Source organism: Alexandromys fortis, unplaced genomic scaffold (assembly GCF_014885135.2).
Source record: "Alexandromys fortis isolate MF-2015 unplaced genomic scaffold, M_Fortis_MF-2015_v1.1 scaffold_57, whole genome shotgun sequence".
Lineage (NCBI taxonomy): Eukaryota > Metazoa > Chordata > Mammalia > Rodentia > Cricetidae > Alexandromys > Alexandromys fortis.
The window spans coordinates 736,684-761,808 of NW_026067941.1; the positions used below are offsets into that span (position 1 = coordinate 736,684).

The window sequence follows — 25,125 nt, forward strand, 5'->3', positions numbered from 1 at the left end:
TGTAAAGCTCTTGGGGACAGCAGATCTAGAGTGGCTAAGGGAAACATGATTTGCAGGTCACTTCTTCTCCCCCAATACCACTTCAGTCTCCCCCACCCCAATCAATTCTAAACAGGAGCTGGCCCTAGTAGCCCTAACAACTCCCCAAATTTATACCTGCCTTCTCAGACCCCTGATGCTCAATACAAAGATGTAATGCACCATATATTTTCTTGCTGTTCCCCAAGTTTATAATGCCATTAGCATGATCTACGATGGGCTGGTTTATGGGGAGAGCGAAGTAATAATACAGAAAGGAAATACCCATAACCCCAAGGGGGAGGGACAAGTGAGATTGATGGAAAGTGCAGTTGTCTGGAGAAATGGCATCCCAGTAATTGAATACCTGACGGGGGGGGGGGGATGTGTGCATGGGTGAGGAACAAGTTTTTGAGCTGGGTTTGGCTTTGTTTTCTCAAAGGAGGGTTAAAGGCATGGCGGAAGTGTATCCCAGGAATGGCTGTCAGATGGAATTAAAGCAGAATCACTGGCAATAGGGGATAGCCTAATTTCTCTCCGAAGTCAAGCCTGGGGTAAATGCTGCTGGCCTTTATCTAAGGGTGGATTTCGTTCAGCACCAGAACAAGCAGCAGTCTTCCTTCCTGGTTCTGTAGTTCTAGAGTGAACTTGACCTTTAGGATTCCAGAGCTCATCAAAGACGCCTCGGAGGCATCCAGGTGGCAGTGGATGCTGGGAGACCTTTCAAGGACACCATTGCAGATCAAACTGAATGCATTCCTGCTATGATCTTAGAACTGTTCTCTGGAGTAAGCACACCGGTTGAACTTCAAGAGGAAGACTAGTACCTGGGACATCCTCTCTGAGATTGCTCACCTGGGAAGCACCAACACACCCATGACTTTCCTAGCCTGGTCCCTGGAGAACACGGCTTCAGTGGAGGTTCACTTTGATTTTTCAGCTCACATGAGGACAAACAGTGTAGCAGCTCACCGAGGACCACCTCCTGCGGCGGATATGTTCGCTGTAGCAGGTTCATCTTAAGCATTGTTACCAAGTGTGTTGGCCAGGTTGATCTGTTCAGGTGAGGCTGTGCAGGAGCCAGCAACTCTATCCAGTGCACGCAAGGACAGAGGCTCCTGCAGCTCTGTTAATGTCTGACCAGCCAAAGGCCGTTCCAGGAGATGGCAGGAAGCCTTGTGGATACTGGGAGGGGGAGGAATGAGGGCAAGCAGGGGCACGCTGTCACCCTAGCACGCTGTCACCTCATCTCTCCTCTCCTCTCCCTTCCCATTTGCTGCCCAGGCTCTGGCAGCCCATCTAAAGGTCTACGTTGTCATCACAATGCCATCATTAGCGGAAACAAAACCATCCCTTGTAACTGGGATATAGTTACTATAAACGACATATGTGACTGGCCATTCTATTCCTAATCATTGTAATTACGCCTGAATACTTGCTGTTCATAACACAACTACAATGGTCCACCAGTTCTCCATTCCAGACCAACAACTTCGCCTGAACGTGCTCTTTGTTCAGGGGGAAAGAAGTAATTCAACACCCCTGGTGATAGCCAGTGAAGCCAGTGTCGAAACTGGAAGGGGCAAGATGAAAGCATTCCTGGGATACAAGATGGTGCGGCGCAGAGCAGATGAAAAGCCACCTGGCAGCCTCACTCATGGCTAAACAAAAGGACCTGATCTGCGTAGCTTCACAGGGTAAAGGCGATTCTGAACCTGAGGACTGCCAGAAGAATCGCTGTGGCCCGAGTCTCTCCAGCATTCTGGGGGGGTCTTGGTGCAGGTGTCTGGAGGAACTTCAGGCTCTAGGACTATGAGTTACCCAGTCAGATACCATTTGGACCTCTAAGCCTTGACTGGACGTGCACCCGACCAGAACACTCCATAGGAACATTCATTGCACCCTTGCCCTATGAGAACACTCCCTCAGAGTCCTTAAATAGACCCCTTACTTGCTCTCTTTCAAATTTATGGCTTTCTCTCCAGTAATTGTTGTTAGATGCATCTATATTTTCCTAAATAGAACCTGCTCAGTCTGAATATGCACGTTTTCAGGGCTGACTTTTTGGTACTGGATTACCAATTGTGCTCTTCCTAGGGGATAACTATTTCTCTCACTCTCAGCCTTCCTTAGTTGCCTGTAGTTCTTTGTGTGGGGTTGAGGACTTTCTAGTAGGTTTACCCCCCATCCACTTTTCTATGTCTCTTGTCCTTGTTCTGCTCATGTGTAGGCAGTTATGTTGGTGAGACGTTAGGGGTGTAGCTCCTGATATTCCTAGGAGACAGTCTCACAGCAGACTCCCCAATCCTTGGCTTTTGAACTCTTTCCATTCTAACCTTTTCCTAACCTTTCCTCTTTTTAAGTTGATTTATGTCAGGCATTTGCATTAGTATCAGAAATCTGATCAACACAGTGGCAAAAGTTTAGAAGATTAGTCCTTGAATAACTTCACTGGCATCAGAGAACAAACACTGCTCAATAAACCCTCTTTTTGTATCCTTTATTCTTGCTATAGTTTATGTCAGGAAAAGAACGAACAAAAGGCTAATGGCATTTAAAAAATGCTACATTTACACTAGGAGGCAGGGATTCTGTTTCAGGTTCTGAAAATAATGGCCTTTCCTCACTGAACCCAAATAGCTAGTCTTAGTCAATGGTTCATAATGTTTATTTACTTAGTTTCCATTTGGTACATCCTCTAGGAAGATGTTACCACAGCAACCAGATAAGATAATCAACTTAGCCTCTTCCTCTAGGCCCCCTACAAAATGGCCCTGGATGCAGTTGGATCAGAAGCAAACTCTTAGAACTTTTTTCTCTCAAATTAAGTAAAAATATAAGACAAAGAAGAGCCAAAGTTCATTCCATGCCATACCATGACAGGGAGAAATGGAAGATTCTGAGTTATGCTGGAGTCTCAGACTCCATGGCTGGTTACTGTGTCCAGCTAATGGAAAACGGAAAGAATTGAAGGGTAATGGCAACATCTGGATCTGTCTCCATGCCCTGGTAATTAGCCATATTCTTCAAAGTTCAAAGTCTGCTCCTTTCTCTGAAGTCCTGGTATCCAGCCCTTGGAGTAGCTATAGATCCCTAGGAGATGCTAACAAAGCCAGGCATAAACAAGGTACCATCTCTCACAGAAACTCTGCCATTCTTCTGGGAAACATGGTAGTCCTTTGCTTTCTTTTGGTTCCTTTAACCTTTCTTTCTAAACATCAAAGACAACCTTGTCACAAGAGGAAAAGGAAAGAAAACAAGAAAGAGAGAGAAGAAACTGCAAGTCTCCTCCAAGGTAAGGGGGTGGTGGGAGGCGTTTGCAACCCACAAAGTCCATTTCTTTTGCTCTCCGATCAGTCTTGGGCCTTTCTGCTCCTGAACCTTAGTCAGGTTCACTTATTTTGAGAGTGGAGAGATCCTGAGAGCCACTTTGTCTGACTTCTATCATGCTCCTGACAGATTTTAGATGGGTATTTCCTGGAGCCTTGACCTCTGACCTCAAGGGAGTCACTCTACCCTTCTGCCCCTGTCCTCAAGGTCAAGACTGGCCACGTAGACCAGACTGTCAGTCTCCTCCAGGTTTCAGGCCACGGTGGCCCACTGGCTGCCTGACTCGTTCCCTGCTGTCTTCTTCACGTTCGTGTCATTCCATTTATGTTAAAGGAAGGAAAGAACTCACGCCCAGGAGACTCAGACTCACACATTTGTACCTGAACCTCCCAGCTGAGCCATAACCATGGCTCAGTGCAAGGCCAAGCTCGCCCATTGCTTTCACACAGAGTGCCTGGAGAGCTGAGGTTAGGGAGGAAGGAAGAGATCCCCAGGATCTTCCCTTGGCTCCTCTCACTAGAAGGGCTGCGCATACGTTCTGTGCTTACCAGCAGGGCCTCTCCCAATCCCGCCGCCGCCGGCACCTACCTCAGGCAGTTTTACTCGGCCTTCCTGGAAGGAGCATGTGTTGGGGTCATGGGTGCAAACATGCCGGTATTTACACCAGTGACAGCGGTATGGGCTCTCCACACAGGACAGACATCTGGGCACAGAGAAGAAGCACACATCTTAGAACTTCAGCCCAAACACCCACGTCTCCAGACTCTAGGGGAACATTTTGCTCTTAAGGGAGATGACCCCTTGAATGTTGACCAAAGGAAGGCCTCGTACAAATCCACTACCCTTCTTCTCTTCTCAGTGCCTCAGGGAATGAGTTCCTTACTCAGAGCTGGAACCCTGTTTCTCCTTCTCCCCCCATGGTCCTTTGCTAAATAGAACAGCAATAAGGAGTGGAGTCTATAAGAACTAAGACAAACCCCAAATTGGGTTTTAATTCAAATTGCCTCTGAGTCTCACTGTTCAGAACCTACACTGTTAAGGATGAGGCCCTGGTGACAGAGGAAGCTGCTGAGGCTCCACACTCTGCATCCCAGCACAGCTGCCAACCCCACTCCTTACCTCCAGGAAACGGGCAACTTTATACGAGCCTTTTGTTGCTTAAAAACCCAATAGGGCTCCCTATTGTCATAAGTTCAAATGCCTAGCCACACAGGCAGAGTTGCCCCGAGCTCCACCCTCCCCACAAGAGTGCGATGCTACTGTCTGAGCACACCCCATGTTCCCATCAGGCTGCCCCACCATCTGTAGGAGCTTTCTGCTTTCCTCCACTGACCAACCCTTGGCCAGAGGAGAGTTGGCCCCTCTGGGCCCTCATTTGGTACACCTCTGTGCTGAGATAATCTTAATCTGTTGGTGTTCCATTTTGTTATTAAACATCAATTTCTTCCACAGAGTGCCTAGGCTGCAAACCTCCACCAACCACCTGGGTAGGTACTGGTTGCCGTGGAGGGCAGGGCCTGAGTGCTGGGGTCTTATGAATCTGTGAGTCCTCTATCTGATGAGCAACACTGTGGATGGGATGAAACGTCACATCTGCTTGATCTCCAACTCTGCTTTTCTAGGGGCAAGAAGGGAGGGAGGGAACGTGCCCCCAAGAGGTGAGATCGTGGGCAACTCCATGGCAGGAAGAGAGAAGAGAATCCCAATGTTGATACAACCGGCTCTGGCCGGACAGGATAGATGCCTCCTTCCTTGATGTCTGTCCCCAGAGTAAGATAAGCTCTAGTCTCAGACATCCTACATAAGCCCTAAATTATTTTTTTTATCAAATTACAGGCCAGCAAATGTCATGTTAGATACCTACCCTGTAAAGAGGAATGCAACCAGCATGTTAAAATAAGCAGAAATGGTGTGGGGGGGCAGGGGGCGTGTTGTCAAGCCATGTGTTTTCCAAACTCTCTCTATGGAACCCTAAAGGTTCCGTGGAGCTCCTCTGGAGACTATATAGTACCATGGGGATCCTAGACAGAGGGGCTCCTGGACTCATAGCTCCCCCAGTAAGCAGCTCCTTCTTCCATCTGTTTTGCTTGCTGGACTTGCATATCTAATTTCAAGTTTTACATTAAGAAATTTTATACATCTACAATATGGTTCAATCTCATCAGTTCACAGAGGAAATATCAACATAACCACAGCAAAAATCATGAGTAGTACCTAATCAGTGAGCCACATGGCGTTCTAAAGGATGCCTTGCAGTGGCTCTTTTTACTCCTTATAGCCATCCTGTGGGAGGGCCAGGTCTGCTATACAGTGGTGACAACAGCAGTGTCCCATCCCAGGACTGCTCTGATAGGACAGTGCTCCTGGGATGTTATGTCACAATTAGAATATGAAATGTCCCCAACAGGCTCCTCTGCTTGAACTCATGGTCCCTGGTTAGTGGTGCTGTTTGGGAGAATTTGTAAAACCTTGAGGACTGTGATATAGGTAACAGAAGAGGGTCATTGGAAACAGGCCTTGAAGATAATGCTCCCTTCTGGCTCTGGCCTGACCTGCCTCCTGATTTGCCAAACTGTGGGAAGCCATTCTACAAGCTCTCTCTGCTGCAGACAAGCCCTTCCCGCCACCGTGATGTCCCCTCCATGATGCACTCACAGTATGCTGTGAATCATGAGCCAGAGCAAACTTTTCCTCCCTTAGGTGACTTCCACCAAGGAGTGTGTCACAGCAATTAGCAAAGTAGCTAACACAGGCCACTCACTAAATACTGTGGTGCCAGTACCTCTAGGTCCCTTTTATAGAGGACACTAGTGCACAGAGTGGCTAAACCCTCTAACTGATCTCCTGTCTGTGGTTGCTATTTAGAGGGGGAGACGCCAAAGTCAAGCAAAGTCGGAGTCAGGTTTCTGTGTCTCCATAGCGGGGCCTCTGCAGCGCTGTGTCTTTGGCTTTCCTTTTGCACTTTGACCCAGTCTGTATGAGTCCTGACCCAGTCTTTATGAGTCCTGACTCAGTCTGTATGAGTCCTGACCCAGTCTGTATGAGTCCTGACCCAGCTTATAGGGCAGGGCATTCAGTTGACTTGCTAGACTGCCTGACCTCTCCTGGATACATGTAAAGGCTGCCCTCCCTTCCCTGGTCCTTCCTCTGTGTAGGTGTGAACTGATGTCCTTCAGGTGAGCTATATCATCCCTAGTAGAATAGTGGGAAGGGATTCAGGCTAGAAGATTTATGCCAGGGAAGACGCAAGGGCTAGGGATTTGCAGGGCTCACTCCATAGGCGCTCACTTTTGTCTCTTCCTACTCCCTTCCGTACAAGAGAGAGGCCCGTCTTCTAGCATTAAGGAGGCCTCTTTGGAAGCCTCCATACAATGAGTCCTGGAAATCACAGTGGGGTCTTCTGAACTCTGCATGAACCTTGACCCTAGCCATGAAAAGGCGAGGAAAGCCAGGGCACTTACGAGTTGTGGACACTGCAGTTGTAGAAGACAAAACTGGTGCTGGCGAAAGTCACACCGGTCTCCTTCGACTTCAGTTGTAGCTGGACAACATGATGGTCTCCTATAAGGCAGAGCCCACCAGCGGGGGCCAGGGGAAGTTTAAAACCCAAGCCAAATGTCCGTTAGTGGCAATGCACTCTGGGAAAGAGAGACTGCTCCTCTGGGACACTGCCAGTTTTCATAGGTCCCTGAATCAGCAAGGTTCACTTTCAGGATGACCACTCCACCCCCCACACTCATACAAGCAAAACAAATTGTGTTTGGTCTCCCTTCTCTGTTATGTCACTAGACCCCCAGTCACTTTCCATGTGTCTCTGTGGACATGCGTGCGTGTACACACACACACACACACACACACACACACACACACACACACACCCTTACATGCTGTGCTTAAAAGCCTCCTGGAATCACAAACAGTGATGAGTAGCCAAGGAGGAAAACAATGTAGTATCTCAGGAAAACGGTTGCCAATGGCACAGGTGGAATTGCATGTATGGGCAAATGTGTGCACATATGAGTTCACCTCATGATCTCTGTGCAGAGAGACCGAGGCCTGATACTATTGTCTCTGTGGGACGTGGCTCCATAGGGGTACGAGATATTAGACTCCTCAGCTGGCGCCAAAGAGACATTGGAGCCCATGTTTAATTCACAGCCCTGACCCTGGACCCTACTTCCAGCCCTGTTCTCTGCCTTCCCCAAGCGCCTCATTAATCAATCGGTTCTGAATAAATGTGACAAGCCCAAATGGGAGGGACAGCATGGAATCAATCTGCCTGTCCCTTACCAGTGTCAAGCCTGTGTCCACTCACACCCTTCCCAATAGAGTTGGTTACGAGCAACAGGCAGCTGTGTGGGGGACGGTGGGGAGAAATAGCTCTAGAGTCAGACCCGCTCAAGGGATGGTATACAAAGAGTTATTGAGCCCTTGGACCTGCTCCGCCATACCCCCACTCTCAGCCAGCTTCCCTCTTCTACAGGTCCCCCAGGCCAGCTAAAACAATAACATCACCTACCCACTACCGCTGTTCTGGCCTGGCCTCTATCTACCGTATCAGTGGCTCTTCCTCACCAGGAGGAGGTAGAAGTTTGGTTGCTCAGCTGGGATGTACCAGTCAATTTCCAGGGGTAAAAGAGGAAACTCTCACCTCTACCCCTTTCAGCCATCAGCCCTCTCACTCTGACTTAACTCTGCCCCTAGGCTCTCTCCGTCCCCCACATCTGTCACGAGTTCTGCTACCCAGGCACAATGAAGAGTCTGCCACCCAACTTCGCCTCCTGGGACCACTTGCTCACCATTTTCTGTGATGATGCGGGGCACCTCCTTGGCTGCAGGGGAGTAGCATTGGATCTGATTGCCTATTACCAGCCCATCCATCTCTGACAGATCCTCAAAGGTACAGTTGACACCTGCTGACAGCTCCGGGACATTGTATGTCTCTAGGACCAGCTGTGAACAGCCCAGCCAGGCAGGGGGAAAGAGTAAGGGGGGTGGGGGAGAAAGTCAGGAGGAGGAAGAGACAAAGGAGAATTATTAACACGGATCAGTTTGCTACTAGAGAAGGGTAGAGAAGTCAGCGGGAGGCAGAGGCACAGACTAAAGAAACCCACTAGGATCCGAATGGATTTGACCCTGGGAAGTGGGAATGCTTAGGGGATTTGTGTGCTAGAATTCTGAGAAGGACCAGATTGGCTGATACTGTGTGCCCAGTGCTAGAACTCGGGAGTCCATATCTCATTCTCCCAATGTAGCTACTTTGGCCCCCTGCATAGATAAAGAGATCATTCCCAACACTCATCGCTACATGGCCTTATTCTATCATTCTATATTTATTTGCATGCCAATTAATCTCAAATTGGCTAAGGGATATTTAGGTATACCTATGGCATATTTTTGGTCATAATAAAATACTACTTTGTTTATTATGCTTGGTCACATAATGCTATTTTCCTCAAATATGATTTTCCTACAAATATGTATTTTGAGCAGAACCCCATGCTCTACCACTCTACCTGCCACCCCCTGCCCCCCCCCCCGTACTCTCCAGCTAGTCCCACTTCCTCTCTTTTTCAAGCTTCCACTTTTATGCCATATGTAGAAAACCTAGCACCCACAAATGAGAGAAAACATGGTATTTGTCTTTCTGAGACAGATTGAAATTCAGTTAATAGTATGATCTTGTTGCACACACTTTTTTTGCCAATGACATGGATTTGTTCTTTTTTATGGAAACACAAGTGTTCGAGCATTGCATAGCCAGGATTGAGGGTTATGTCTGTGTCATATCAGAGGGAGTTACTTTTGGTTTTTTGAGTAGCCTCTGCCTTGATTTCCATAGTACCTAGACCAGTTCACATTTTTGTCATCATTTTGTTTTTACTTGTTTTCTTAATGACTGCCAATGGAGTGAGATGGACTCTCAGCATAGCCTTAATTTGTATTTCCTGATCACCTTCGGTATGGTCATTCCCTTGTCCTTATGAGTGAAACCTTTTCTTCAGTGTTTCTGTTTCTTTCCACCTTTCTCCGGTTCCTACTTCTTCACTGGCATCCCTGACCCTGACCTAGAGCAGCTCCCAAGAGGCCTTGGTGCTTTCTGCGGGGGGAGAGTTCTGCCCAGGCTTCTGACCTCCCCACTCACCAGCACATTGTACTGAGAGACAGAGATGTTGTTGGGATGGACTGTCAGCCGGACACACTGCTTCATCTCCGAGGCAAACCTTCGGGGTTCCCTGGAGCGCTCACACCGCTCCTTCCGGGTGCACCTAAGAAGGACACAGTGACGATCAGTTGACCCAGAAAGGGACAGGCGTATCCAGAAGCTCTTGGGCCCTACTAAACCTACAGGGCCAGCTGCCCCTCCTTCTCCAAGCTTCTATTAAGCACTTCCCTCTTCTACCATGCTCAACTTTGAAAAGGGTAGCAGTTCCCCCACCCCCTTCACAAGAGAGAAGAGTCACACATGAGTCACACCATCTTGTCCAGTCTACTTTCTGTCCGTCCACAGCCTCTGACACCCTTCACCATCCCCTTTATTTTTTTTTAGCAAACCTCACTTCTCCCCCATATATGTGTATAGCACATGAGACATATTTTATTGCCTTTGTTCATCCAGTTCTGTCTGGGTTTTCCATGCGTTTTTACCTATCCAGTTCTATCTAGATCTTCAGATTAGCTCAGCTCTTTTGCACTTGTAATCACAAGGAACTGACTCCTGACGATGTCTGGAGGTTGAGAGAGGCCCAGGAAAAGTGACAGAAGGAACAGTAGCAGGGGATAGGGAGCAAAAAGGGGGAAGGGACATGGGAAGAGAGCTTTCTTCTGGAAAGGCAGACAGATGTGGGGTGGGGGAAGAAAGGAATGGAGGGGAAATACCAGGGTATTGGGTGGCTTGTAGGCCAACTCTTAGCTGTAGAAGAAAGCTGTGGCCCGTCCTTCTAGTCAGAGCAAAAGAAGACACAGTTAGCCACAGCTGGAGGATGGCTTCAGCGTGCAGAGTTGGAGATAGTGTCTAGTTAACTAAGAGAAAAGTACACATGGTGACAGCCAAAGTTGCCCTGGAAGGAAGAGGTGGGACACGGGAGACTGCAGCAGAAGGAGGGCCTTACAGTAAGTCAGTGGAATGGGTGACACCAAAGTCAACCCAACTCTACTTAATGCAATCATAACCACTAGTTACTGTGCGCTAGCAGTACTGTGATAGGGCTTTGCATTTTAGGCCGTTTAAGTATCCTTGGCCAAGCCATCTTAGAGGTCAAGAAACCACAGAAAAGGATGAATGGGTCACTTCTTCGTCCAGGTATCTCACAGCTAATCTGAGTCCATATCCAGCCCAGGTAAACTCCGAGCCTCTGCTCTTTACTGTGCTAAGCTTCTGGATGAAGAAGTAAGGGAGCACACCCCCTTGCAGACTAAACCCAGGTGCCATGCAGTCTTAATGCTCCTCTTACATTCTTAGGGCTCTTTAAACATTTCCTCTCCACCATTCCTCCTAGATTCAGCAGCAAGCACATGACTATCATCTATCCTTGTTGGGTAAACCTGAGCTCCCTGGGATTACTTCAAGGGCCCCAAGCCATGAGGGAAAGGTCAGGAGTGAGTCTGGGGGTCCCCATGGCATTCTTTGGCGGCTCGAACAAACCACTGGCAGCAAGAGTGTCTGCCTCTGAGTCTTGGGAGTTAATTTACCAGCCCAGCTCCTCGGCAAGGACTCCATTACCTTCAGCCATTAGGCTAATGTTATGGACTTTTCCAGAGTGTCTGAGCTGACATCGCTATTAATAGTGTTATTACGTCCATTAACAGCAGTCCCAGAGAACTGGTACAGCTTCAATTATTCACCGACTCCCCAACTTTGAAGTTTCTGTTTCCAAGAGCAATCAGTAGGTCTGAAAAGAGTACCTTTGATTAAATTATGAAGTGTGTGTGTGTGTGTGTGTGTGTGTGTGTGTGTGTGTGTGTGTAAAGCTGCCAAGCCAAACATCACCAGAAGTTACTAAGTAGAACATATGAACGCTATTTCTCTCCCAGGCTGGGGGAGAAGGCACAGGTGGGTGGGGACAAGTCTGACCTGCACTGTTTGCTGCTACTCAGATTCCTAGGGTGCATCTCGCCATAGTTCTAGAAAGTACGGAGTATAGGAAACCACGTGTAATTTACAGTTTTAAGCATCAAGCACAAATGCCTAACCTCATGGTGCCTTGGTCTTTTCTTCTCTAAAATGGGAACAAAATGGTATCAGACAGCTAGAGTTTCCTGAAGATTGCAAGAGAGAGTGTACTGTAAGTAGTTAGAATGGTGCATAGCTTTGAGGGGTGTCAACAAGTGCCAGCTGGGCTTGGTACTCCATCACTTCCTTCACTTCCTAGTTCCTGGGGCTCTAAACTGCAGCTGATGCAGACTGGCTCATTGGCACCTCAAAGGGAGAAGGGGAGGCTAAAGCTGCTTCCCTCGCTGAAGATGGAGGGAGGCTCAGGACCAGAAAGAACAGGAGAGTGAGAAGATGCTATGGGTGGTAGCTTGTTTCCTTAACGGCTATCAAAGTGTTTGGAGAACTGAGCTCTGTCTCGGCGGAAAGTTAAGTTTAAGGTCAGACCATGGATGTTGTGAGATGTCTACCATCCTTCATGGTTCAGGAGTGGACAGGCTGCAAATGTCCAAAAACACAGATAATTGACCTTAAGTTTGATGGGATGACAGCAGGGGACGGATCACAGCTTCTGGTATCCTATGGGGTCCATCAAGATAATAGTCCTTAGCCCTTTGAGGGCTATGGTTTTCTAGTGGCTCATGCCAGAGTTAGAGACTGTGAAAGGTCCCAGAGGAGCCCCTGAATTGCCTCCTACCAAGGACTTCAGTACCTGGGAAAACAGGGCTCTCCCGTAGGCAGTAGAGACATCAGGGTCCCACTTCATCCACTTCCCAGGTAGGGGAATTGGGGCTTATGTAGACTCACAAAATGCATGAGTTTTCAGGTATTTGTCTCTGTTATCTCAATTGTGGCCTCTGCCCCAAATACAGATGTGCAGGTGGCCAGCAGGCCCCAAGGAGACACACCTCCCTCAGCCCCTGGGTTAAGGGTTTCCTTGGCGAGCTGTCTTTCTTCCCTTTCCCGTTCCACTTCCTGTGCACTGGGCTCTTACAGCCCTAGATCAGAGGTTCTAACAGCTCCAGGGAGAAAGGCCCCAGGCCCCTGCAAGGGGTTATTATTCAAGCCAGTGGTTCCAATGAGATTATCCCCTCTAATGAAGCAGTTACCTCCGCCCTCCCCTAAGCCTGAACTTTCACTGCTGGAGAATTCCCAGCCAAGTGGAAAATTAGAAGGGAAAGGAATGGAGAAGGAAGGGGGTGAGTGAGAGGGAAGGGGAGAGGGGGTGATTAAGTTTAGTAGAAATTAATTCCTAAACACACACAGAGAAATATTAACTCCCAGTGCTACTGACCAAGCAAACAGATTTCAGCATGGAAGCCAGGCTCTCTGACAGGCTGCCTAGGTAAGCTTCCCAGCTGGAAGGACCACAGCTAGCCTGTCTCCCGAGGCCCCCCAGTGCGGGCCCACTGGGCCTAGAAATCAGAGCCTGTTTCTATCTTCTCCCTCAGATGAACTCCAGTCCTCAACGGTTGTGTTGGCGTTGGCCTGTGTAAGAACACAATCTAGGAGCTCTGTGCTTAGGTCATAACGACACAGAAGAAGGAGAACGAGAAGAGGAGTATAAGAATGAGGAGGAGGAGAAGGACAAGGGGGAGGAGTAAGGGAGGATGAGGAGCGGGGAGGAATAAGGCAGGGGGTCTTCCAGATAGCCCCAGCTATAGTTTGGGTCTTCGATGTCTTCTATGGGTCCCTGTGTTAAAGCCTTGTTTCCTGGAATAGCTGTAGAACATCTAGGAGTTCGAGGCTACTAGAATGACGCTAGGTCACTTGGTGAACGGCCTTGAGGGGTATATGGGAGCAGGGCCCTTCTTATTTCTCTCTTTGCTTTCCAAGTTGCCATGATGTAATGAAGCTTCTCTTTTACATGTTTTACCTGTTCCCACTGTGACATACCATGTTGTCACAGGCACAAAGTAACAGGACCAAGCAAACATGAAAGAATGGGTGGGCACAAGGAAGGAACTGATGGAAGAGGAGAGGTGGGTAGGAAGGAGAACAGGAGAAGGTAAAGATGCAGCTGATCTCTTCCGTCTGCACTGAGGGAGATACCGCCTTTCACTTGCGCCACTTTGCTGCAGTGACTACAACGGATTCCGATCGGCTCTATTATGCACTTTAGCTGACATCCTGGTGCTTTCATGTCCATTAGTGTCATAAGTTACAGCAGGCTGGAAACGCTTTGCTCCGTGCAGTCTTGGCTGCTTTCTCTGTGTGGGTACCAGTGTGGTTCTCTCTGTCTCTCTCTCCATCTCCACTCCATCCCCCATCCTCTCTCTCTGGTGTGGGGTGTGTGTGTGTGTGTGTGTGTGTGTGTGTGTGTGTGTGTGTGTATGTGTGTGTGTGTAAATGTAAGCCTTAGAAGAAACCCAGCTCTTTGGAATGTCCCCAGGGAGCCAAGATGTCAGACTGGTAAGCTAACCATAAAGGTGTATTGTGTGCGCTGTCTGCTTGTGTATGCATGTTTGTGTATGTACATAGATGGGTGTTTGTAGACATGTATGCACATATAAATGTGAAGGCAAGGTGGACAAGCAGTGTCTCCCTTGATTACTAACCCCTTATTTTTTGAGACAAGGACACCCACTGAATGGGGAACTTAGTGACCCAGCTAGGTCAGCTGGCCAGTGAGCCCCAAAAGATCCCTGTGTCTTTACCTCCCTAATGCTGAGATTACAGGAATATTCTGTCACACCTGGATTTTCATGTGAATGCCAGCGAGTTAAGGTCAGATCCTCTAGCTTGTATGGCAGGAACTTTATAAACTAAGCCATCTCCTCTGCCCCTCTGTAATTTATGTGAGAAGGTGGCATTTTTACTAGCAATCCTTTCATTACGAAGCATCTATAATACGTGTGACTGGACATGTACACACGCACACACAGACAGACACATACAGACATATACACACACAGAGCCCCCCTTGGGGGCTAGGAAGGAGTCAGGGTTAAGAAAGGAAAGCAAGTTTCCTTAAGCCAGTCTGTAGCTACTTAGCCATGGGGAAGGGGCTGAATCTACTAGAATTGAGTTTGAGACTTTCCTCTGAACCAGAGACTGACAACCTTTGGTAAAGAGTCAGGCAAAACAGGTATGCTGGCAGAAGCAGATCCTCAAATTCCCTATGGCTCTGTCAGTCTTGAGCCAGCAGTCCTAGAGGAGACCTAGGTTAGAAGGAAGTGGGTTAAAAAATTAAGAAATAAAACAAGGCTCTAGGACATTGATTCTCAACCTGTGGGTCGCGACCCCTTTTGAGGTAGAATGACCCTTTCACACAGGATGCATTCCAGATAACCTGTACCTCGGATATTTACATTATGATTCGTAACAGTTGCAAAATTATAGTTATAAAGTAGCAACGAAACTAATTTTATGGTTGGGGGTCACCACAACATGAGAAACTGTGTTAAAGGGTCATAGCATTAGGAAGGTGGAGAACCACGGCTCTAGGACATGCTGATATGGAGCAAGGAATGACTCACATCTTAAAGTCAAACTGTCTGTTCAGAGGATGACCAAGGATGTTGCTTAGGGAACAAACTACTCTGTGCCCAGGTGTCCTGTGGGCATGGCAGCTTAAATGCATGATCAGTGGTGAAGCTGCCCTAAGGGAGAAAAGGAGGAAGGGAGGGAGGGAGGGAGGGAGGGAGGGAGAGAAGGAGGGAAGGAGGGAGGGAGGATGAATTTCCAAAAATGGATGGCCCAACACTCACTCCAGTCCTGTGGAAGGAACCAGGAGAATGGGCTCTAGGAAGAAGGTCCTGGGGTCTGACCCCAGCCCCCAGTGACATGGTCACAGTCACCATAGCCTTATCTGAGAGCTATATCTCCTGTGTTCCAGGTCACTGAAGGGGTTTCCTACGCATCCCATCCTCGGCTTTCACAGCTTGGCTGTAAACTGGCTCTTCTTGCCAACATTCAGACCTTAGGAAACGGAATCTGACTGTTCTGTCCACAGATAGCATCTCAGACTTCACTCTCCTTCTACCTGGGTTATAGTGGTGTATTATTTGTGTTTTAATAAATAAAGCAAAACAGCCACACTACTCAGCCATACAGGCCAGGTAGTAGTTGCACACACCTTTAATCCCAGCAGCCATATTAATTAGTTATCCATAGAGGCTGGGTGGTGGTAGTGTACACCTTTAATCTCAGCACTAGAGAGGAATATAAAACGGGAGGAGACCGGTCTCAGGCTAAGTCTTATTCTGAGGATTCATTGAGGAAGGATTGCCGTTTCAGTCTGAGGTAGAGGTAAGAGGCAGTGGTCGACTGCTTTGCTTTTCTGATCTTCAGTCTCTGGGTTTTTTATTACTCATGCTACTCTGGGTAGCAGGCTGTGTCCTTTCTATTTCTTTATTGTGTGGTCAAGACTCTACAGCAATGGTTCACAACCTTCCTAATGCTGTGACCCTTTAACACAGTTCTTCATGTTGAGGTGACCCCCTGATCATGAAATTGTTTTCATTGCTACTTCATAACTATAGTTTTGCTACAGTTATAAATCACAGTGTAAGCATCTGTGTTTTCTGATGGTCTTAAGTAGCCCCGTGTGAAAGGGTAGCTCGACCTCCAGGGGGGTTGTGGTCTTCCCACCAGTTGTGAACGGCTGCTCTACAAGGAGGAAGAACTGAACCCCTGTGCCACCTGCTTCGGGTGTGGTGGGGCTTCTCCTAACAGAGGCAATCTGCAGGGTGGAGACAGAGATGCTATGGAGACATCTGTACTTCATCACCCTACAGAGTTCCACTTATACACCATCTTCCCAGGAGTGATGCTAGGACTCTTCCTAGTGCTAGGGCCAATCAGTGAGCTGGCTCTGCCCTTGGCGGTGGGATCCCATTACCACCTAGACTAAGATAGGCTTCCTTGCCTGGGAATGGTGCCAAGGAAGGGGAATATGGGGTGGGGGCTGGGGACCTGCCAAGCCTGGAGGGTGTGTTCCCAGCTCAGGACAGGAGACAGCTGTGAGGGGGCGAAGGTAGACTGGGCTTGGAAGGTTTTATTCCCCTTTGCCCAAATCAGAACAGGTGGGCTCAGACACAAAGGAAAGCCCTGGGAATGAGGCTGAAAACTGCAGGCTAAATAAATAGGCAGCTTTGTGTTGCTGCCCTGGCCGTTAGGGAGACAGGCCTGTAGGCAGGGCCAGGGGCTACAGAAGAGGGCAACGAGAGTGGAAGGGGGGGTGCTTCTCTTCCCCCTAGGCTGGCAGGTAGCCCCTTTGTCACGTTCACTAGTGCAGAGCGGGGAAGAACAGAAAGGATTTGAATGACTGGGTCATCTCTTCGGCATATTCAGCTCACAGCCCTCCTATGACCCTCCTGATACAAAAGCTCTTTCAGTGATACAGACACCTGTTTGCAGAGGCTCCGTCCTTGGGCTACTTGTTCCTCTGGTTATTTCTATGGCTCTCTCCCACTCTCTTTTGTTCTTTTTGTCAGTCTCTGTCTAACACACAAACATGCACACATACATACACACACCACATGCACACACGTACACACACACCACACATCCCACACACCTACACATACACACACACCACACACACACCATATACACACATACACATACACCACATGCATACACACATACACACACCATACACACACATACCACAACACCACCTTATTTCCTATGACTACAGGAAAAGTTGGCAGAAATGACTATGGAAAACAGAATCAATCTCACATTCAGAGGGTCCTGTGTTGTTCTTTGTCATGGACTGAATGAAGACCAAGCTTGCTGAGGTACTTGGCAAGGGCCAGGGTCACTTAGCACAGAGTCTTGCCCAACATGGAAGCCTGACAAATGTGCTGATTCTAGGACCCCATCATTGCAGCAAAGGCCTGTTCCCCAAGAAGCTTCAGGACAGAGAGGGGGAGGGAGGGAGGGAAGGAGAGAGAGAGAGAGAGAGAGAGAGAGAGAGAGAGAGAGAGAGAGAGAGAGAGAGAACACAGTGCTTTAGGGAACATTCTGGTTCTTTGTTCCTTTCCTAGCAGAACCTCTCAGGACCAGCATCTATAAACTGGTTCCCACACTGTTCACTGTCCACATCAGACCTCTCCAGACCTCTTCTTTCTTCTGTTTTGTCCACATCCCTTCTGTTGCCTCTCCCAATCATGCATGGCCACTGAAAAGAAGGACAGGATAGTAGAAGCCAACTCGTGTATCTGACCTGAGCCAAGATCCATAGGTTGCACTGACTAGGACAAGAGAACCTTCTAGGAGGAAGCAGTGCTGTCCAGCTGGGCTTACCCAGGTTTGCAGGTGTTAAAGCTTTCCCGATGGACCACTTGAGATCTGTGCATTTTAGTTATGTTTAGTTAAGTTTAAAACTGAATCTTAGAGACCCAGGGGCCTTCCCGTGCTTGGCCACCATGTGCAGGAGCTATTCTTGGTCTTTAACTCAGGGGAAGGACCTGCCAAGTATTTCTGTGATTAGACAGTCTGGGCCTATGGGAACTCATGAGCTGTGTCTTGCTATAAAAGTTATCAGACACCGTGGACACAGCTCCAATGCCAGTGTCCGTCTGCCCTCCTCATGTATTCACTTTGCCGAGAGCTCAACGTTATGGAGAGTAGCACCCTGATGGTGCAGAGCTCCTTGGACTCATAGAGCAGCCTTCATTACCCCATCTCATCCTCTGGTTAGCGGCATGAGAAGCCACGGCTCTCTCTTCTTACAGGTGTAGATACCAAGTCTTTCCCATCCAGTGTTATGGTCAACCCTCAATATCTGTGGACGCTGTATTTCAAATGCAGCTAATTGCTAACATTTATTAGTGGCCTCCAAGCTTGTCTTCATGGCACGTTTGAGGTCACTCATGGTCATATGCGGAGTGGGGATGACTCAAGTCACATGTTTCCAGCTAGGGTAAGAAGAGGTGACATTCTTCCTTCTTGTGTAAGTAGTTGCATTGTAAATGAGGTTCATTTGATGGCTATTTAATGCCAAGCTTTTCAAGTTCTGTCCTTTTTTGACTTAAATCTTATAAGGCTGTGCTGCCCAGTATTCCTAAACACACCAAGGCCATGGTGCGACATAGAGAAGAAGTGTGTGTGTGTGTGCGTGCGTGTGTGGAGTGTGTGTGTGTGTGTGTGTGTGAGAGAGAGAGAGAGAGAGAGAGAGAGAGAGAGAGAGAGAGAGAGAGAGAGAGAGAGAAAGGAAGCTTCGTCCAGCTAGCTGGAGAGGTACATGCTGGTAGGATAAGCAGAAGAGGTGGAGGCAGGAGGATCATGAGAATCTTCATCCAGGTATGAAGTTACAGTTCTCTGAGCCATGAGTTGAATGTTAATGAATTGGCAATGTTTATTGAGGAAGACATCTTCATACAAATGTCCAACAAATGAGGTAATACATCAACCCACTGATGAAAAGGTTGAGACCAGAGGTTCTCAGGAATCTGACACTCTGTGTCTTTTAGGGGCAGTGGTTTTGTGTTTTCTAATTCAGTGTTCACAGGTCTTTACAGAGGTCTTTACCACTCCTGCACATAGCGTGAATCGCTATACTCAACAGCCTCGCAAATGTACAAGACAGGAGAGCTAGACTAGACTGCACTAATTTCAGTAACCATTGCAAGCTTCTCTGTCGTATTTACATAGTGGCTCTCACTGTAGCTCCTAGGGTGAAGAGGGGCCCCAGAAGTGGCAGCTTAGTGCTGGGCAGCAGACAGGACAGCCCTTGTATGGCCCCTGTTCTCTGAGAGCCATGTTTAGGAAGGGCTGACATCTGACGTGCAAACTGGCGTGAGATGTGATACCAGGCAGAAGGAGGGGCGGGAAAACAGCAGGAACATCTGCTGGTTAAGCAAAGGCAGCCTGAAACTGTGACACCCTCAGGGACTCAGGCACATGATTCAAGGGCCATCTAGAAAACCACTGGAGTCAACCACAGTCTGAGAGGAAGGACCCTTATGAGCTCTCAGTCTTTGCTGTAGCCCATGAGATTGGTGACTACCCTACCTGATCCACCAGTGTTCTGACTCAAATGGTTAGCCTTGTCAGTTCTCCTACAACCCAGCGAAGTAGGCACACCATGTCTCCTCTTTCCAGGTCACGGAGGAAGGCCTAGGATGCCGGGGAGATTTGGATTGAATTCTGTGTCAGACACATGTCCATGAATTTTTCTTTTATGGCATGCTGAGACTGGAGCTACTGGCTTTCTATGTGATGGTCTGCTCGGTGAATGACCCTGACTTTCCTTCTGGCTTTAGTTTACCCTTGCTGTCTGCCACAGGAGTCAGGTATGCTGCCCTATAAGGAGAGACTGGAGCCGCATAAGAAGTAATGCATGGTATTTTCTCTCCTCAGACCTGCTTAACCCAGCTGTGGAGCTGAGGGGCAGGGGTAGGGCACTCTGGCCCTTCTGCAACCTTCTTTAAGCCCCAGTGTCTTGAATGCTCACCGAGATCAGTGCCATATGGGATGGGGATAGCATCATGACACAGACCATAAGGGGCACAGAAACCTGTGCTTTGGTCCCGAAGGATTTAGGGAGGGGCCAGCTTTTATGATTGCCCTGGAGTCACACTTGTACCATGCTATGACAACTAAGGGATGCTCAGAAGCCAGTTAGGTGGCTCCAGAGTTCCCAAGGAAGGCATTAGGTTGAGAATGCATCCATTCCTTTTCTGGGAGATCTTACTATGCTGGAAAAAAAAAAAAAAAAAAAAAAAAAAAAAAAAAAAAAAAANAAAAAAAAAAAAAAAAAAAAAAAAAAAAAAAAAAAAAAAAAAAAAACCTCATCTCCTTTCAAGGTAGCATCAGGAGCCTCTTCCGGCTTGGCACATGCTGGTACACATTCTAACTGCACCTCTCCACCCTTCTCCGTGGGGGCCAATCCTGGGGTGCTGCACTATTACCAGATGACTTTGCTGTCCGTTTCAGTGCAGCTTCCAATCTGCCTTCGAGTCGTGTGTGTTTCAGCGCAGCTCAGTGGTTCTCAATTTCGTTTTTGGTATAACACGCCTAACAGATTTCAGTCCTTCCCTTAAGGGACTCAAGACCTCATTATGTCCGACACCCAGAAAGAAGGAAGTTGGCTGTTCTATTGGAGAGGCTGTGTGAGAAATTAGGAGGGTGTTTTTAACTGTCAGAATCTGAGAGAGTGTTTCCTGCCTTTGGAAGAGGAGAGAGAGAAGATTCCACCTCCAGTTTCTTATAGTTCAAAATCACTGAAAATTGCAACGAATGTCATTGGTCCCAAGTAATTCAGGCTGTGAATTGGAAGACTAAAATCTTATCTTATGATGCTGTGGCTAGTTCAGAGAATGTCAGGCTTCAGGTGGCCACAGGAATCAGTCATAGCTCGAGTAGGCTCCTGAGAATGTCAGGCTTCAGGTGGCCACAGGAATCAGTCATAGCTCGAGTAGGCTCAGATTCCACAGGATGGGGTCTAACGATGAAGGCTATTCCAGGAAGGGAGAATAAAGATCTTGGGACTGGAGAGACAGCGCAGTGGGTAACTACTCCCCTAGAGCACCCAGGCTTAATTTCCAGCGCTCACATGGCAGCTAACAACCATCTGTAACTCTAGTGCTGAGGGATATGAACCCTTCTCTGGTCTCTGTGTGCACCAAACACGCACATGGTACATAGACATACTTACTGATACATGTAAGATAAAAATTAATTAGAGTTTAAAAATGATCTTCGGTTCTCTCCTGTTTCCTGGCTGGTTGTCTGCATCTCTCAGTTCATCCATCAAGTTCCTATTTGTCTCCACTATAACCTGATCACCTTCTCCCTTCCGCTAGAGAATAAACGGAGTGGGGGAGGAAGCACAGGGGCTTGCGCTAGTAGTTGGCCTGGCCTTTCTTCCCTCCTGACTTGAAGCCCAAGTTTATTTGTAGCCGGTTTATAGGTGTTATGGCAGACAAGAAAGGGTCCTCAGGCATGTCCCACATAAAAGTCATAGGAGGTTCTATGGTTACAGCACAGGGCATAACGAATGGATGCTGAGTTACAAGATGGATACCACATACCTAGTAGATAATTTAGTGGTCCGGGTGAATTTTGAGAAAAAACAAAACAAAACAAACTCTGTGTCATTGGGGGCAGGGGTGTGTGTGAGTGAGGGGGGCTCTACTGAAAAGTCAGCAAATTGATGTTAGACGAGTCCAAGAATCTGTCTTCTGTGACTCTCCAGGGTGTCATTGCCAGGGTGACTACCATATTCTGACCTGTCGTCATTCCGTCCATGTTTTAGGGGAACTGGACAAGTTAAAGTGAACCCAGAAAGCACGGAAGAGCGATGAAGCTTGCCAAAGGTGCAAGGATGGAAGAACACAAAGAGAAGAGGGCAAAGGGGTGAGAGGAAGGACAGAGAGGAGGGCGAGAGCCACTGGGAGGAGGCGGGAGGGAGCAGCCAATGGTACTCACGTGTTGTGGAGCACACACCAGCCACAGTGGGGGTCACCTGATCCAAGACACTCGCCACAGCTCCGATACTGCCCGCAGGACTCCACAGGAACTCTGGTGAGCTGGAACAGCACAATGAGGGTGTAGCAGTTAAGAATCTTCAGAGCACCTAAAGGTTCACAGCTAAAATTGCCATCCTAGATATCACTGCATCACCCAAGACTCCGGGGGAGCATGGAGGTGCTTAGAGTCCAATGTCAAAGAGACTTTGGGGAGCCATATTGGAGTAGATGACCGCATAGCAGCCTGAGGATATACCTACTTTCCAGGCTCTAAGATGTATCTGGGAACACATTAAGTCATATAAAATATACCGAAAGAAGCTTCCACACCACATAGTTAAATTTTCCTATTATCCTCATCCCCCAAATATTTCTGCAAATACCCAATCCATTACATATTTGTCTCCTATCAAAGTAATAAACTCAATGTTCATTCTTTCTCCATCTTGTTTTGCTTTCCCTCACCCCCTTCCCTTAGACCTCAGCACTTTTATTTTTCCAGAGAGCATTCAAGTCCCACCCAGCACCCTTCCCTCGTCTTCCTCCTGGCTGTTTAACAAGGTGCCTGATCTACCCTCTGGCTGCCTCCTGCCGTCTCCTGCTTCATACTGTTGACCAAAACTTGCTCCAAAAATTGATTTCACTGCAGTTCTTTCAAAGATCAGCCTTGCTATGGCCCCTGCTCACACCCTCTCCAGGATTCGAGGCTTCCTCTCGAGCCCAGAGACTTCCATTAGCTTCCAGCAGCAGCTTGTTAACATAAAATGTTCCACATGACATTTTCACTTAGGCCAAATGCCTCCATTTCCTGCACGCTCTTAAATGCCGTTTGGATTTCTTTGTTCTCTAAGGCAGCCTTGATGTCGCCTTACATGATGCCCAAGTACCTGCTACCTAGTAGGTATTTAAAGATGACACACATGATCGAATGGTTATTTGAATTTTTTTATAGCCTTGGTCTTTACTTTCTATTTCACCAGTTTCTTCTTTATGAAAAGTTTTTAAAATATATTTTTCATATGGGATTTTTTATATATCTATTTTTTTTTTAATCTTGGTAGAGGACTTCCTACCTAGTCTTTTCGCTAGAGCCAGGACAACTAGCCATGGTCGTCATCAGAACCAGCCTGGTAAAATGTACACGTTGACTTGGCTGAACCGTATCTGCTCACGAGTGAGCGCAGGGGCTGTGTTTCCCCTGCTGGTCCATAAAGCATCTGCGCTGTACAATTATGTCCACTTGGCAGGGGCTACTTGTAACTCATGCACAGGCGAGCTGGCACCAGAGCCTGCTCAATTAGTCTCCACACTCGTTGGGAATTAATTAATAATTAATTCCAAATCCCACTATGGTCTCCTTTTCCTTAATTTCCTCATTTTCTTTTATCTACCCTTTGGTAGCTGCCTCCGCTCACTCTTACAGATTTGCCCTTGGCCTCCACGGCTTGTTCTCAATGGCTTTTCTTTGCATTTGGAATTTTCTATGCTTTCCACACCACTTATTTATGTGTGTGCTTGTCTTGCACACATGTGGAGGTCAGAGAACAACTTGCAGGGGTTGTGGATTCTAGGATGGAACTCGGGTTATCAGGCTTAGTGACAGCACCAGTACCCGCTGAGCCACCTCTCTGTCCCCAAGAATTTTATCATAGGTTCTATCATTGCCCAGGTGATTCCCCGCAGGACTTCAATGTCTTTAAGATTAAGTTTGAGGATCGTTTTTTTTTTTTTTAATAAATTAGTCTGCTGGCTCTAACATGAAGCTAGGAACTTAGCTTATTCCTGGTGCCACTTTAATTTTTCTGCCCCTCCTCAAGCAAATACCTTCTAGTCATATGAACACATACGTAATAGTGCTCAACCCAGAGGACCCTGGCTCCTAGGAATTCAGGGTGTAGGAATGAGATTCACAAGCTAGTTTCAATATTTCCAAAAGCCTAATGGAAATTGGATTGTTGCTATTTTATGTGTTTATGCATACTCATGTGTGTCCCATATTAAAGTAGGAAGTATATTATTCCTTAATAAATGTAGTTTGTTTAGTAGACAGAATCTTTCAAAAAATATGACTCCCCAAGGGGGAAAAATAATAAAAAGGGGTATAGATGGTGAAAGTTGGGAACCGTAAGTACATAATCATGTGTTCATGGGTCCCAGCTGCCTGTCTGGCACTCCATATTTTGCATGGGCTTAAAGGAAAAATATCATAGCTTGTTCAATCAAAAGAATGTTCTTGGTCTAAACTTAACATTTTCCCCAGATTCTCCTATCAACGTGTTTAATAATCAGTCTTTCATGGAATATACCCTGGAACTTCAGGGTGTGCCCTGGGGTTCCAGGGTGAACCCTGAACTCTAAGGTGTATCCTGTAACATAGAGTATACTCTGAGATGCTGAGGTGTGTCCTGGGGTTCTGGAATGTTATCTCTGTTTCTGGTGTGTACGTGGGGCTCCAGGAGATGCCTCAGGGTTCTGAAGTGTGTGACCTGGGATTACAGGGTGTTCCTGTTCTCTGGAGGTCTGGGGTGTGCCATTTTGAGTAACGAACCAGCTGCTGGGTGAGTTGGATACCTCAGAAACCTTTGCATTCTAAAAATAACTTGAAACTGGTGTTTAATAATGTCAATAGGCCATAATTATAAAAGTCCCTCCTCTTTGATTTTAAACAGTTGTCCTTTTTGTTTGGCTCGAAAGATGTCAGAGCCTGCAGAGGGAGGTTTAAAGCATTCTTGGCCATTACTAGCAACAAGACCCTGTTGTCTCTGAGACTTGTTTTTCCTGTCTTTAAACAGGAGATAAACTCGATGTTTCTATTCCTGAAGCACTAGACCACAAAACAGGTTCATAACGAGTCCAGGGTCCAGCAGTCCATGGGTGATGTTTAAGATCATCCCAGGCTGTTCTGTGACAGGCATTTCATTCCCAGCTGCGTGTTGCACTGACCCGTCTCCTGGGTCACAGAGACGTGCTCTGAGGCTTCCCCAGGTCTAGGAAGCTACACTGGGAGTTACCAGATCCAGAAGACGTTTTCCTCCTTAGTCCCCTCATGGTGCCATTTCCTCTTTGAATGTGACATCTGCCCCTAAGTCATTTACCATTTCATTCTTTAGATGAGGCTCAGAAGTTCCCTGAGTTTCCTGAACTGATTCAGACCCCTTCCCAGCTTCCAAGTTAGCCCATGCTGTACTTGGGTTTCAGCTA

At 47.5% G+C, this 25,125-nt stretch overlaps 1 protein-coding gene across 3 annotated transcripts in view; it reads right to left on the reverse strand.

Annotated features, from left to right (window-relative positions):
- Positions 1 to 25,125, reverse strand: part of Plxna4 (plexin A4) — a 450,745-nt gene that overhangs the window by 84,190 nt on the left and 341,430 nt on the right. For all 3 annotated transcript variants that reach the window (XM_050147953.1, XM_050147954.1, XM_050147955.1), the window contains 5 exons: positions 21,884 to 21,984; positions 9,494 to 9,617; positions 8,148 to 8,301; positions 6,810 to 6,909; positions 3,937 to 4,051 (listed from right to left, as the gene is read on the reverse strand). In XM_050147953.1, coding sequence (XP_050003910.1) covers positions 3,937 to 4,051; positions 6,810 to 6,909; positions 8,148 to 8,301; positions 9,494 to 9,617; positions 21,884 to 21,984 — 594 coding nt within the window. The remainder of the gene's footprint in view (positions 1 to 3,936; positions 4,052 to 6,809; positions 6,910 to 8,147; positions 8,302 to 9,493; positions 9,618 to 21,883; positions 21,985 to 25,125) is intronic.